Genomic DNA, 15324 nt, shown 5'->3' with positions numbered 1-15324 from the left:
GCTTGAATGGACACAACAGTCAGCTTATTGAGATTTCTGCAGGAAATAATGAGAACATAAATAAAACGGGATGGAATGATGCAACACAATGCAAGGTCAACATCAAGTGGAATGGCTTCATGTTTGTGGAAAGAGGTAGACTTTTGTTCATTGATTTTCCCTTATTTGAAGACTTAATGGTCTTGTCAGGAAGAAAATGACTTCTCAAACTGTTTTAAACACTGCTTCACAGTCTTGGTCATGGCACCCTGAGAATGCCTGAGGGCCTTGCATTGATTGTTACAAATTGGCGCAGCACAAGTGTTTCCCTTCACACTCTAGTGACTCCATGTGGTAGGTCGGGCACCTACAAGATCCAATGAATCAAGGCGGCCAAAAGCTCATAATGGAGAGGAGAGAAACATGGGATAATTGGGGCATGGGTAGAAGAAAAAATGGCAAACAACACAAACTTATTGGAGTGAATTGCTTTATTTCACAATATTAGTTTTGAATCAAAATCTGAAAAACAAATACAGTACAAAAATGGGACAGGAGGGGGGGGTGATTTATTAGACAGATTTGATATTTGGTCACCGGCTGCAAGATCACTAAGATCCGTGTAGCGTTGATATCTCACAAGCTGACATGCTAACACTGTGAATTTGTACATTTTAACATGACAGTTAACTTCACCTCATTTTCTCTTATGGTACGCACTTCCCAAAACAGAGGGACGGATCTACTAAATATTTGCACTTGTGTGAAGTTTGTCATTTTAAAAATAGAATAAGACAAAGGAACTAAACCAAAAGCAAAAGTTTTATCTTTTAATTTCAAGAGATAATTACTATTTTACAATTTAACTAATTGTAAAAGAGAATAAATGATATTAGTAGAGCTACAGAGTCTTGCAGGTGGTATAATTGTTGCCATTATGTGAATCATCAACCTTCAAAGATCAAAGGTACCATAAAGTTACTTATTGATTCAGTGGAATACAGTGAGTGCTGTGCTTTGTTTCTATAATTAAGATTCACAAACCTCTGAAACAGTGTTTCCCAATCCTAGTCCCAGAGACTCCAAGGAGTGCACATTTTTGCCCTAATACTTACACACCTGATTCAAATGAATGACTTAACACATTGAGTAAATGGTAGGGCAACATTTGAATATATTGAGTATTTGGGCAAAAACAAAAACATGCACTCCTTGGGGTCTACAGAACTAGGATTGGGAAACATGGTTCTAAAACATTTTAATATTTATAATGTTTATAATTTTCCCCAATCACACATGTATCAAAATATTTAATTAAATAGCAAATAGCACATATTTTATTAAAAATTATCAACAGGTTACTTATTACTTTTTTATAATCTAGATCCCTCACTTTTTTACCAGATCCCAACCCTCATTAACCATTGTAAAATCATTCTGAAGCTAAAAATCACATTCAACAAATATATTTTTTGTAATACCAGTATACTCAATTTTACATTTTAATTACATCAGATGTCAGTGAGCATTACATTGGTGAACTGGACAAGCGTTGGTTTTCTTAGAGATGTCCCTCAGATCTCATTCTGGACTACAGTGCATTTTAGTACCAGACTTAGGTTCAAATAGTACTATTGGGTTTAAACAAATACTATTTGTACCCAGGTCTGATCAGCATTGACATTAGACTGGGATGAAAACTAATTATTTTCTGAAGTCTGAGGTGAAAGTTGAGGATAGGATTTGGGAATGTAGTAGCCTGATCCTAGATGGATTTGTGCTGTCTGACCAACTCTTACAGTCATGTTTGGCAGCACAACAAATATATGAGTTGGCAAAACTGGACAAACAGCACTAGGACCATAGCAATTAATGTAGAACTGAGGTTACAGAACTGATTAGTAGGGATCTACTTTGTTGTAGGTTCATACTGAATGAGACGAAGCGCATCCTCATTTTCCATCACACCTTTGATGAACTCGCCTTCAGCAACTCGCTCTGAAGTGGGGAGGAGAAAGGTATCATCATCAACATGGATCAGGCTATATGAGGGTTAAATGTGAAATTGTATTATACAGGATTTTTTTCTCTCACCATTTTCTTTTTTATCAAAAAATTTCCAGAGTTTCTCAGCTCTCTTCTCAGGTGTGTTTTCGTCATTGGGCAGATCAGCCTGTTTATCCTTAGGAATCAGCTTGAAAATAGCCTGTTGGGTATACAAGAGGCACAGTTTATGACCGATGGAAGATCTAGTGGGGACCAAAACAGCCTATGCAACTATTCACATAGGAGATTTATTGAGAAAGTGTAGCAATTTCTGCCAACTATGTCCAAATGTTAAGACAATATTGAACCAATTCACACTCGATTTTGAAATGATGCTACAAACGTCATATGTTTCTGTATTTGTGATTGTGTTTGTGAATGTATATCATAGACCTTTTCTAACCTTTCACAGTATTACGTTTTAACACCAGATCACTGCAGTGAGAACATATCCTGAGAATACCCCAATCCTCTTCTTTTTAATCTTCAGAGAAAAAACATATCTCAGAGCTGATGAAGTTTATATTGGGGAAACATAGAGACAGATTACTATGGAATATTGATGTTTCTACTCTGAAATTTGGAAATGGTGCCAGTAATATTGCAGCTGTAGCAAAGTTAACATTCAAAATTATGAAATAATCACAATAAAATTACAAAAATATAAGTTTTGAGAGATCTTGAATCTCGTATGTACCATTTGTAAATATGCTTTGAATTATATCTAATTTTTATTTTAATTAAACTACATTGTGTTCCCATGGCTTGTTAGCAATTAAAATATAAAGTTGGATGGCCAAAAAAGAGGCACATATCATCTTATCACTGAAACGATAGTGTTAGTTTTGACATTTCAACTGTAACCATGGAGCTTAAAGAAGATAAAGAATATTAAAGGCTGGTGCCAACACCGATTTTATGGCATTTAAAATATGCAATTAGTTTGTTTGAAAGGATTTTGATTTTTTTATGATAATCCCCTACTAAAACCATATGGTTGTCACTGGTCATGTTTAACGGTTCAGATTTTGCTTGCAAGGCCATAAGACATTAGATAGCACAAAAAGTTGTTTAATTGTTTATTTGAATATAGTTCACTATATAGCATATTGCTGAAAGAACCATTTATTATACATAAAATTTACATATTTGTTTGTGATAATCTTTTTGCTAAAACGTTATTTTGAAATGTTCTGTATTCAACCTCATGAACAAATGAGAATGTACTTTCAGACAGCAATGGGGAGATAAGTCTTGACCTGCAACACAGGATACACCAAGATGGCTCTTTAATCTCAGTCCTCATTCTCTCTCATCTTATATATTTATCTCCTCCCTCCCTCCTGTCTTTCAGCTTAACCTTAGTACTAGGTCAGGTTAAATTGTTTACTGCTCATCAATTCAGGCCACCCTCAGTAAGCAAATGGTTACCTAACCGATGGCAAGCTGATTTAGGACCTGGGTAAAAACTGCAGAACTGGTCGAGGATCTGTTCAGGGGTATTACATTTTAGAAGCTAAAGCAGAGCTTGAGGCTTAACCCTCCAACGTACTCCCTGAGTCCCAAACCACAGACTTTCCCCCATCTCTGTCAATCACCTTGTAGGCTGTATTGTAATTCTCTATTAGGATCCATCTGCCCATCCACCCCCTCTCCTTTCCCCCGTCCTCCAACTCACGCTGCAAATCTCGGCCACTTCCGACTTGGTGATGTATCCATTCTTGTCCACATCAAACAGCGAGAAGGCCCACTCAAGCTTCCTTGTGGTCTTGCCTGTGGACGTCAAGTGAAGGGCGATGATGTACTCCTTGAAGTCCAGAGTGCCGTCATCATTGGTGTCGAAGGAGCGGAAGACGTGCTGCGCGTACGTCTGGGCATCACTCTCTGGGAAGAAACGGCTGTAGATGGACTCGAACTCCTCGGGCGTGATGCGGCCCGACGGACACGACTTCTGGAAGTTTTCGTACCACTGGGTGATCTCTGTCTCGCTGAACTTGGTGGAAAGCTTCAGGTCTTCGAGGATCTCCTTGGATACAGCACTGCTCTTGTTGTTGCCCATGGTTTCAGGGGAAGAGAAGCGTTTCTGGTTGTGTCCTTCAAAGGCCTACTGTAAACCAAAACAGACGGTGATGTGTGTTCTTTTTCTTTTCCCTACAAGGGACAAATATCCAGATGTGCAGATGCTTGCTCGTTCTCCTCTGTAAAAGCAAGTTTTTTGCTCACAGAAATCTCAAATAAAACATTAAACAATGTTATTCCAATCTAAAAAATCTGAGTCAGAGTGGAGTCTGATGTGCCCGTCTGTACCACATATAAAATACCCTTTTTCTGACAATCAGGGTCTAGGATAACAGCCACCACCATCTAGGCTTTATTTGCACAGTGTCTCTTCATAAAACGCTACATTTGTTAAATAAGCTGTAAAAAAGTCTGTGACCACAGTTTGTGACCAGTGATTTACTGACTTACGCCAGCTCAACAGACTACTGGCATTAGCAGATGTATGCATGGGACTCAACTATGTATGCTGAAATAGCGTTTAAAAAATACAATGACCCATACATATCTGCTCAAATAAACTGTACATTTAAAATACTATGTTGAGACCTTAAAGAAACTAGCCAGCTTTGAAATATTATAACAGAGATTACAAGTATATGTGAAATTAGTTCAGCAAATTGAGCAGATACTGAAAACTACACAATCCAAATTATCAAACGCTTAAAGAGCTCCAATCAGGCTTCAGTCAATTCAGGATGTAAACTGAAATTCAAATATGAATTAAAATGTTCCTCGAGAACTGGAAAAGAAATGACCCCCTCCCTGAGTTCAAGATACCAAGAGAGAAAATAGGAAACAATAAATAAATGAATAAACAGTTGAATTAAAATGCTTACCTGTGTGACAGACAGAGAGAAGACTAGTCGAGATAAAAGTGAGACACGTATGGTCAGCGGAGAGAAAATGGGCCCCCGCTACATCTGCCCCCTGGGATAAGTCAATTATATAGGGTTGTTAAGGAGCTAACACACGAGTACACACCCATGAACTTCTAATCTGCTTCTTGTTGTTTCTCCATCATTCTATGTCTGTGTTAACTGGCTAACACACACTAAATATATTACGTCATGTCTATGCAAAGGTGCAAGTTGAAAAATGTTATGAATATAGTCCTACAATCTATTGCTATAAGCATTACTTCCCTGGGATAAGTCAATTATATTGGGTTGTTAAGAAGCTAACACATGAGTACACACCCATGAACTTCTAATCTGCTTCTTGTTGTTTCTGCATCATTCAATGTCTGTGTGCTAACTGGCTAACACACCCTAAATATATTGTCTTGAATATGTCATGTCTTGAATTTTATGATGAATGTAATGATTATATTTCTAGAAGGTAATGAAAAATGCAATGATTGTATTACTAGAATATGTTAATTCCTAGAACTGTTATTTCCCCATGCCTCATAAGTATACTACAGGTACTAAAGCTTAGTGTGTTAGGGCTGCATTCAACCACTTCTCAACACAAGATAATCCTGGGTAGAAAACTGTGCATCAGTTTTTTTAGTTTTACATTCAAAAATGTTCTGTAACTTTAGGACAATATAATACCTTCTCATTGTTTCACTGCTCACAGGTGAGGCAATTCAGTTAGAATCTTAAAACGATATTTTAATAACCCCACATTTGCTTTATTGAATCACATATTGCAGGAGCAAAGCAGTGGGTAGATATTACTTATTTCTATGTAGAAACTTTTTTTTTTTTTCACAACAACAGAAAAATCACTGTGCTAATAACCCACAAGTAACCTATTCTTTCCGTGTAATTAGTAAGGGCTTAACTTGTTTGGCTCTTCTTCCAGCGGACTTTAATGCTCTTACCTATGATCCCTAAGCTGTAGCCCACCACCTGCTCAGGTAAAAGTGCCAAAAACTAAAATGTGGTAGAATACTCCCGAATTAAGTCAGTGTTAGTATACATATGATGCCTGGTTGACAGCCATGATAGCAATATATAAAAGGGTAAGAAAATGATAGCAGGTTTCACTTCTTAGGTTTGTTACTAGGACCTGGATGCTACACACACATGGTTAACTTTTTTCATTTTTCATACACTTACAGTGCATTTACTGTTATTGGTTGTTTGACTCACACTGATAGTAATCATTTTCAAAACAGGATTGCTTTAGCCACAATCTATCAAAATGCTGAAAAGGGTTAATTTAACAAGGTCCTAGTTTGGACGGTAAGAACGTGTATAGACAGGAAGGCTGCATTGATCTCTTGGTGTGTAATTCACTTTGTGTGTGATATACAAGTTTCACAATAATCTGGGTAGACTGACACCAAGAGTTGTGTTTTAACAGCAGTCCCCAAACAACCTGTGAATTAAACTATTTTTAAAGGTGCAGATGTCCCATGGACATAGGCACCACTCCAGGCATGGCAGTGTAGTGCCATTCTTAGTCTACCAACCTTACATCACTGTGCCCCGACACACACACAACTCATCCATTGGGATGTCCCTGGCCTACTAAACACGTCACTCATTGTTTTCCTCATCCAACCCTATTTTAAATAGGGATTTCCCCTGGCCTAGAAATGTACTCGCACAGAGCCCCTGGTTATTGGATTTAGAGTTCTGACGCCCCCTCAACTCTCTAAGCCAGTAAAGCTGCTGCTCCAAGACTGAAGACTAACCTTCTAACCTTTGTTCTAAATCAAGGTTTAGGCTGAGTGGGTGGCTGGCCAGACATGCTAGTAAAGGGATAATTTGATTGATGGAGAGATTGATGAAGGAGGGTATGGAGAGAGTGGTGCCAGACTGGACTAATGGAAATGAGAGGCATCCTAGTAGACACAGTTGAAGATAGAAATGCCCAGCCTGGTCTCAGAGGTGACATAGCATAGAACATGAACTGAATCAGGGACACACTAAAGGTAGTATGATACATTTGGTACCACCACTAGAGGCAATGGTGCGTGCTATTACATAGAAATAAAGTTAAAGCTGCAGCCTCAGACTCAAAAAGTCCATGGTGAAATAGAAAATACAAATTTTTATGGAAGCCTTTACCAAACGTTAACAATTCCAAATGAACATGTAATCCTAACCTTAATATCTTAATAATAACATGAAATCCATAACGTATTAAACGTTTAACAAGTTTACAACTTTTAACAAATTAAATTTGGTCATTCTTATTATTGTATTAATTGCAATTAAACCCCATACCAAGCGTATCGTGCATAATTTAATACGTTTACCTCTGATATCAGGTTAAAAGGCTGATGTCATTATAGTCAGGGGTAGAAACCTGCCGGCTACTTGACCACAGCGAAAATGTAAATTAGGGACAAACGTTCAGGGCATGACAGGTCATGTTATCAGAGTGGCAGACCTAAAACTGTACAAGACTTTGTTACAGCGCTTTTGCTCTTGCCAAGCTCTTAAATACTGGATTAGACTAATCATGATCTTAATTAAAGGCTATGATTAAATTGAAGACCATGGTTAATTAATGATTTTGATGAGCTGTGTTGATGCTGGAACACAACTCTGATCATGCTGTGGCTGGCTATTTCGATCAACGTCTTCTTGCACTAATAGCATTTTTACTTAAAAAACATCCACGATAAAAATTTAAAAAAAGCGATTTAAGTAGCAAAATTGCTCAATGAAACCATAACATTGACCTCACACATATGGCAGCGTTCACAAAGGTGGTCTTAAATTAGTTTTAATCATTTGTCTTCTGACCAATCAGATCAGGTCTGATGAGAAAAGTGAATGGAAAAAAGATTAGAATAACCCATCTGTGTAAATGCTGCCCTAGCCCAGACGTGTACTGTTTTAGACCAGCCGGCAGCATAAACCTATATGCTTGGGCGTCCCTGCCAATTATGTGAGATTTATACAATGTCATTAGCCAGCTTAGGAGGAAACACCTGTTTTTCCTTTAAGTTTACCAGGACATAACTGTTTTCTCTTTGTCCAGAATATCCAATGTATTCTGCCCTTAGTGCCCAGCCTTTCTTAAATTTGGTGTTGTTTTTAATATGAATGTACTAAATGTCTCATTTCGGCAGCATCCTCTGAATGAGACAGCGATAAACTTCTATGTATAATACAGTATATTATAATATATCCTCTATATAAAACAACATCCTTTCTGTTTAAGTCACTGAGAATGCTTCCACTTGCTCATATAATGCATATTGATAACAGTCCCACACCACAGCCTCAACGCATTGATTAAATAGAGGTGTACATGCTTGGGATGGTGTCTCTAAAATGGAAGTCAGGCACAGTGTGCATGTGTGACTTGGCTGAGTAAGAGTCTACACTCCTTGTGGGAAACCGAGAATATGTTTATGCTTGTCTCCATCTACAGTTCACAGTGGGAACTCTCCCAAGACAAGGAAACGGTCAGACTGGCTCAAATACGGCTGGAGGTCTGCCTACTCCACACGCCCACTGAACTGGACCACAGTCACACTGCAGCTTTTCAGCTTTTTTTCTGTTTTTCAGCAGTTTTTCAGCAACAATCTATATTTCAGTTCCCGCCTGTTCCATTGATATTATCAACGACCATGTAAACATTTCTAAATGCCACAAGCCCGAATAGGACTTCAACAAACACACACACTCTCAAAATAAGGACATAGAAAGGATTGACTGTAAGGCCAGTTTTATTACATTATATTACACCACACAAAACATTTGAAATCACATCTGCAAAAAGCATCAATGTAACAGACTGGCCTATGCATTACAAAACAAATGTTTGGACATTAATAATTTGTAATATTCTTGGGTCAATAAATGTAAGTTAAGTCCATCGACTGCTTGGCATGAAACTATATTACCCAACAAACATTAATACTGCTGGACTATAAAGCAAATGTAAAATACTGCAGTAGGACTATGATTACTGAAATGGTTCAGGGTGAAGGGAGACAGGAGGTAATTGACCAATGTCTGGCATCCACCTGTCAACTTGTAAATGGAAGACCTATGAAAAAAGAGGCAGAGACAACGAGGGGTTCACAATTAGGATGTTTTGGTATGAACGCATCATCTACAAAGTATTTACACCCACAACCCATTACAGAAGTCTTAATGAACCTACCATAGACAGACAGCCCTAAGGGCCCCTGTGGCGATGGATATGGATCTTGCGGCTGAGGGTGCGTGCCAGTCGGTCCACAGCGGTGCCAATGTGGCCCATCTCTTTGCTGGCGGTGATGCCATCAATGTTGCCGCTGTACCACAGCACCCAGCCCCCCAAAGACATGAGCACAAACACTGCCCCTGTGTACACCAGGAGGTCACCAAAGTCCTTCCCATCTATCTCCAGAGGAACAAAGACTCCCACCAACAAGGCGCTGCATCCCAGCAGGTCCATCAACACAGCAAAGGCCAGGGCCAGCTTACAGTGGGGCAGGCCCATAGTCACACCTGAGATGAGTGAAGGAATTAGAACTCAGACCTGGCTTTGGTGCTAGCCTGAGTGCACACAAATGAACAAGGTAGCTAAAGAATGCGGCTAACAAGACGATTAACTACGTAACATTACAGGAGTGGAAAATAAGGGTTGCCCTGACTAGGTTACAAAATTATGAAGAACGAGAAGGCACAGTTTTCTAATAGTTGAACGGCCTAGGAAATGTTTTACTGTAAGCAACAAAGTGAAATAACTGGTACGTTATTAGCTACAGTACATCGTTTACAAACCATTAGCTTTCTATACTCTCTACATTAGCGTGGGCTTAAGTTACGCTTTGGCAAACGTGTAATGACTATTCTCAAATAAAACTAATGTCAACTCACCGTTTAATGTGGTTATTTATTAGCAAAATTGTCTTAAACTGGTTGTATTCGTCTGGAATTCAAAAACACCTTTCCACTTTTTTTTTTTCTCAAAGACCAGTACCCCCTCCCACAGTCTTACCTGAACACCTCCCACTTACAGTAAGCGAATATTGTATGAACACGTTAATATTTATTAGCTAAAATAGGCTGTAATTGATGAATGTGAGGACACAATGAGGACAAAAATGTGTTACGTTGAAATTATTATTATTCTTCAACAACAATCATATACAGGTTTTTCGAAGAGGAAGTCCCAAGCGTAATTTAGGGCGTACTCAGTACACACGTGCGCCTGAGTAGAAAGCTGTCTAATAAACCTTAATTCACCTGACGGGAAGCAAATGGTTATTAACTTGCTTATTAACTTGCATCCCTTTTGCAGGACAAGGTAACAACCAATGCAAACAATTCACTTATATTTCATGCTAAAACGCGTTTGTTTGCATGTGTGCGTATTGCATTTTTCATTTCATTTCCGCTACATTTCAGTTTTGTGCAAACAATTACGGAGCAAGTGAACTTGAATCAACTAATATGGCGAAATGTAGCCCATTTGAATCACTTAAGTAGCCTACAAAACCCATTTTTATTACCAATCTCTGCGAAGTTGTGTTTATTATATTGTTACTATGTTGCCATATAGATTTGCAGAACAGCACTCAACCCCGGGATGACTGAATCTCATACAAACACGAGGAATCCAACCGGTAGGCCTAGTTTCATTCGTCCTGCACCTCCGGATAGTCTGTACTGTTATTTTACTACATTACTCTCTTGACTATACTCCTTTTTAAAAGCATGGTTAGTCTAATCATATTGCCCATTTCATCAACATTTAAGAGCTTAATTGTCCTCACTGCGTTCTATTTTCTTTACCAAATGATTTTGGTCTATATGTCTAATTATTTCTAACTCACGTTTTACTACCATTGATTGTGGTCAGGTCTGTATAATGTGGATGGGTACGAAGTTTCCTTCCCCTTTGATGAAAACATGGACCGCTCTGCCTATCTCAATCAAAGTGAGCAGATTTTGGAAGGTACATTCGAGAATAATCAGTCACAAGTACAATATATGTGTTTTTGTTTTTATAATGTTCCCGGCTTAATGAACTTGAACAGCATGATCTGCAGTATATTCAAGGTTAGTTAAAACTATATTCAGAGTAAGGTAATACTGCTTTAATTTACTATTCCCTCACTTATGGAATGTTTGGCAGGGTGGCCTTAAGTTAGAAGCCTGGGTGCCTTTTTGCTACATAAAAGTTTAATGGTAAATTGTGATTGCTTTTCATGTCAGTGTACTTTGTAAATGTTTGTATGGTTGTAATACAGGGCATAACTGTAAAAGTTATGCCCTGTATTAAATAAAAGTAAAATCAACATGTATTTATTCATATCACTAAGTGACTAGAAATTCACATTGGGGAGGTAGTTAAACTACAGTCCCTCATGAATAGGGCCCGACATTATAATCTTGATACATTACCAGTGGTTAGCAAATATCTCCTCTGGGAGCCCTTAGCCGTTCCTTGTATTCAGTCTATTCCCAAACTACCACACTTGTTTTAATGTGTCATCCATCCCTCGAATAGGTGAATCAGAGAAAAAACCTGAATTGAAATGTCTGGGGTCTCAGAGAAGAGGTGTGAGAACCACTTGAATAATTGACTGAATTAATCATGTAATTATGGTGTCATAGGTCAGGTGGTCAATAACGTACCAGGGCTTAACCATGAGACAAGACCAATACCCTGGAAACTAAAGAGCTGCCCTCACCCCCTTTCAGAATCTTCATCCGAAATGCCGCCGCACTATAGCCCATTCATGCTGATCACCAACCTGCGCACCCACCTGTGCGTGTCCCTGGAAAAGAACTCATGGCTTCAGAAGCGTATCGATGATCTGGAGGAGGAGCGTAACTTCCTACGCTGCCAGTTAGACCGTTTTGTCTCATCCATGAGGACCGCAGAGAGCAACCGTAAAGAGCGGAGCGGTGGTGGGGAGCACTGTTTTAGTTTGTCCTTGACCCTATCTTCAATTGACTCACTCTTTCTTTAACATCCACGTGTTGCTTTGAACATATTCGAGATGTAATACAAGTGAAAACACAATAACTTCATACATACATAGAGTCAAAATGGAAGTAGAGGAAACAGACTGGAATTTGACAATTTGAACTCCGTTATCCTCTCTGGCCTCTTCATTAGACTGGTATCCTGAATCCCATTACATTAGTCTGAACTGCTCTACTCTGAAACCTCCAGCAGAACGATCTCCAAGCCCTCCTCCTTCACCCATGAACACTAGGTCTGGAATGCTTCGGAAACGCGTCCAAAGCCAACCTGAAACACGTAGCAGCCGAGTACCAGGTGAGAGGGAAGCAGAATTGTCTTTGGGTGGGACAAAGTTTTATGATTGGGGAATCGTACTGCTTAAGCTAGGCTTTAATGTCTGCCTTCATCAAGTGTCTTGAAGTATATGTGGACTGTACCCGCTGCCCTCTACAGTTAAACAGGAGGTGCGTGTGATCGAAGAAGATAAGTACTTTGAGGAAGATGGTTACCTGGAGGAAGAGGAAGTGGAAGATGAGGAGGATTCATCGGATGAGAAGATGTCCAAGAAAAAAGGTTCGAAGAGTATTGGGGAGCCAAGAATGAAAATGAGAAGGGTTTTCCGGATCACTCGGGGCAAGGAAAGACAAAGAGGTAACCAAGTCTTATACCCTTTTCACCTTTATAAACTGTGGCACCTTGAAATATATGGTATATTTCTATATCTGCAATGGCACATTGCTGTTGTTTCACTGGTGATTCAAAACCTTCTCTGGTAAATAAAACAAATTAATTTTTGTTAATCAGATTGAGTTTACGGACTGATTGCTCTTACAGGACTCTCTTCTTCAGCTCGGCCCGTAGGTTTTCAATGGGATTTAGGTCAGGGGATGGTGATGGAAATAGTGAAAGCTTGGCTCTATGGAAGGGACAATTTTTGTGTGGATTTGGATGTATGCTTTCAGTGGTCCTGCTGGATCCAACAATGACCCAGGTTTGACTCACAGAAGCAGACTAGTTTTGTCCAAAATACTGGTACTTGGTTGTGTCCAGGATGCCATTTATCTTAACAAGGTTCCCAGGGCCTTTGGAAATTAAACAGCCCCACAACATGACATCCACCACAATGGGTTGTTTTCTTCATGATCATTATAGTAGTTGTAGTAATCTCATCAGACCATGGAACCTGGTTCCAATCAAATTTACAATGAATCTAGTAATCTCTGGGCACTTGTATTTAGGGTTTTAGTGATTTTTTTCTGTAACCCTTCCAAATAACTAGTTTGCATGGTGGTGTCTAATTTTAGTTTTGGAGACTTGGTGACCCTAAGATGTTACTAATTTCCTCAGTTCTCCATCTGTTGTCCTAGGAGATTCTTTTCACTTAAATCATCCTTCTCACTGTGCATGATGCAAAATATACATGCGCCTTCTTCCAGTCAGGGTCATCACAACTCCTGTTGTTTCACATTTCTTTATTACTACCCTAATAATGGAGAAAAAAATCTGACGTGTAACTATGTTTTTGTAGCTATTGCCAACCTTTTGTCTCATTTCATGATTTTTATTTTTCATGTTTAGCCTGAAGGTCAACTAATATATATACACCAGTGAAACAAGATGTCATCGATGACCTTTTAAGAGTTCCCAAACACTTATAAAACCTTAGTCCAAATATACAACGATTTCATTTTGTTTATAAGATTTTCTAGTGGTGCCAGTGATTGTGTCACACAACTACAGATATTTTTTGTATTTAAGATCTAGCTGATGAACCATAATGATAATTCTTCCAATCATTTTTCTGTTTTATATTTTCCTAGGGTGACAATAATTCTGGAGAGCACTAGCTCATCACACCCCAATCCACATTCTATGCTGTAGCAGAATTCTGCTGTCTGAAGTAGGATAGACCTGTATGATGCAGTTTTTTTATTGTATGAAATATATTATAAGTCTGAAAGGGGTATTTATGTTATACTCTTGTAATTATCAGGAGTTATGTTTATCAACTGCTTACTGAAATGTCTTATGTCTTCAGTGAAAGACCCTGATGGCGTGCTCCATCGGTACCAGAAGATCCTCCTAACTTACCAGCGCCTGAGGAGCATGTCCAAGGCCTTCCAGGTCCACCGGGTTGACCGCAACACCATGGCCTCCACCTCCCCCATCGCTGAGTTGCTGCTGGTGGCCCCAGAGAAGGTGGCTGAAGTGGGAGAGTTCGAGTCTTCTAAAGAGAAGCTCCTGGACTACGCTCGTCGCTGCTACAAGGCCCTGGACGAGCCCATGCATGCTAAAGTGGCGGCCATGAAGAAGAACCACTTGCTTCTACCAATCTCCTATAGGTTCAGAAACTAGCATATGTGTGGGGGGTGTGTGGGGTGGGGGTGTTGAGAGAGAAAATGATTGACCTTTATTAAGTCACTTTCCAAAGCCTGTAACATTTTTCTTGGGGCCGTTTCGTTCTAGCTTCAGAACCTTTAATTATTTCATACTTTAAGTGTACAGCATCTTAGGTGAGGACTGTTAAATAAGATTCTGACAGTGTTGAATTCCAGGACTACTGCAACAGGGGCTCCTGAGTGGAGGATTTACTTTTTTGTGGTTTACTGATATATCTGGTATCTTATTTAATTTCCTTGTTGCAAGAAAAGAGAGTTATCTAAAAGCCACACACTGGATTATTTTAAGATGTTTTCCAGAGGTTACACGTGAAAACATTGTGTTGGCTCCATCCTGAGTTATCCACTGGTTGGTTATGCTCTTTATAGTTTTCTTTGAACGTATTTGGGTCATGGCGTTCCAAATTTCATTAAGTCAGATTGAACAGAATGATAGTCTGAGGTGGGAGTTTATGCATGATTCGTATATGGTAGAAGCTCTGACATACTGCAGACACTTCATAGCCTCCTTTTAGATTCTGGATAGTGTTTGTAATTGACTGCCATTCAGGGTAATCTATATGACAAGGTTGCTTTCAAAGAATTTGGGTTGTTGAAATTAATCTGAAGTGTGAAAAATGTGTGTTACATTAAATATTGTTTTGATGGTCAAGTTTTGGACAGGCATAATCTGTGATTTAAAGAAAATATTTATTTATTTGTTTGTTTTCATTTAATTGTTTAACCAGTTGTTAATACCTGATGATCAAGAGCTACAATAATTATGTTTGTATTATTTTTATTTATTTTCATTTTCTCTGTTTCAGTGGTAGGTCTAACACATAAAATAAAATAAACTTTATGCGTAAAGCAGTTTCATTTCACTAGTAACTATTTTCCTAGATTTTACATTTATAAAAAAATATTGTGTTTACTCCCAACCTTAGAAAAATACCCCAGAACTTTCTGATGTGGTAAATGA

General features: G+C 38.8%; 3 protein-coding genes across 9 annotated transcripts; 1 reads left to right on the top strand and 2 right to left on the bottom strand.

Moving 5' to 3' along the window:
* Positions 1-452: 452 nt before the first annotated feature.
* Positions 453-5052, bottom strand: rcvrn3 (recoverin 3). 3 transcript variants are annotated; one of them, XM_010896908.5, is made up of 4 exons: positions 4923-5052; positions 3704-4132; positions 2074-2185; positions 453-1977 (listed from the first exon to the last, which is right to left on the bottom strand). In XM_010896908.5, exons 2-4 carry the CDS (start codon positions 4082-4084, stop codon positions 1889-1891), a joined length of 582 nt encoding a protein of 193 aa, XP_010895210.1. In that variant the 5' UTR covers positions 4085-4132; positions 4923-5052; the 3' UTR covers positions 453-1888. The 3 variants fall into 3 exon arrangements, with proteins under 3 accessions (XP_010895210.1, XP_034150793.1, XP_034150794.1); XM_034294902.1 differs by having other exon boundaries at positions 3704-4223; positions 4923-5029; XM_034294903.1 differs by having other exon boundaries at positions 3704-4176; positions 4923-5006.
* A 3655-nt stretch (positions 5053-8707) lies between these two features.
* Positions 8708-10874, bottom strand: tmem238a (transmembrane protein 238a). The gene is made up of 3 exons (XM_020050046.2): positions 10826-10874; positions 9166-9494; positions 8708-9048 (listed from the first exon to the last, which is right to left on the bottom strand). Exons 1-2 carry the CDS (start codon positions 10836-10838, stop codon positions 9181-9183), a joined length of 327 nt encoding a protein of 108 aa, XP_019905605.1. The 5' UTR covers positions 10839-10874; the 3' UTR covers positions 8708-9048; positions 9166-9180.
* On the top strand, positions 9885-15112 carry ccdc106b (coiled-coil domain containing 106b). Of its 5 annotated transcripts, none has more exons than XM_010896906.3 (7): positions 9885-10296; positions 10552-10615; positions 10852-10929; positions 11697-11906; positions 12175-12279; positions 12418-12615; positions 14003-15112. In XM_010896906.3, exons 2-7 carry the CDS (start codon positions 10579-10581, stop codon positions 14317-14319), a joined length of 945 nt encoding a protein of 314 aa, XP_010895208.1. In that variant the 5' UTR covers positions 9885-10296; positions 10552-10578; the 3' UTR covers positions 14320-15112. The 5 variants fall into 5 exon arrangements, with proteins under 5 accessions (XP_010895208.1, XP_019905604.1, XP_010895207.1 ...); XM_020050045.2 differs by having other exon boundaries at positions 10852-10947; positions 11697-11888; positions 12178-12279; XM_010896905.3 differs by having other exon boundaries at positions 10852-10947; positions 11697-11888.
* The last annotated feature ends 212 nt before the right edge of the window (positions 15113-15324 follow it).

The sequence above is a fragment of the Esox lucius genome, chromosome 10 (assembly GCF_011004845.1).
Source record: "Esox lucius isolate fEsoLuc1 chromosome 10, fEsoLuc1.pri, whole genome shotgun sequence".
In the NCBI taxonomy this organism is placed as follows: Eukaryota; Metazoa; Chordata; class Actinopteri; order Esociformes; family Esocidae; genus Esox; species Esox lucius.
The sequence above is the reverse complement of the archived record's forward strand: the minus strand, read 5'-3'. Positions and strand labels throughout refer to the sequence as shown.

Excerpts from the sequence above, each read along its gene's own strand:
- rcvrn3 (XM_010896908.5), bottom strand. The coding sequence starts at position 4,084 with ATGGGCAACAACAAGAGCAGTGCTGTATCCAAGGAGATCCTCGAAGAC. Across the intron at positions 2,186-3,703 it reads AAGTGGCCGAGATTTGCAGC|GCTATTTTCAAGCTGATTCC; the intron begins GTGAGTTGGAGG and ends TATACCCAACAG. Across the intron at positions 1,978-2,073 it reads TTTTGATAAAAAAGAAAATG|AGCGAGTTGCTGAAGGCGAG; the intron begins GTGAGAGAAAAA and ends TCCCCACTTCAG.
- ccdc106b (XM_010896904.3), top strand. The coding sequence starts at position 10,579 with ATGACTGAATCTCATACAAACACGAGGAATCCAACCG. Across the intron at positions 10,948-11,696 it reads AAGTGAGCAGATTTTGGAAG|AATCTTCATCCGAAATGCCG; the intron begins GTACATTCGAGA and ends ACCCCCTTTCAG. Across the intron at positions 12,280-12,417 it reads ACGTAGCAGCCGAGTACCAG|TTAAACAGGAGGTGCGTGTG; the intron begins GTGAGAGGGAAG and ends TGCCCTCTACAG.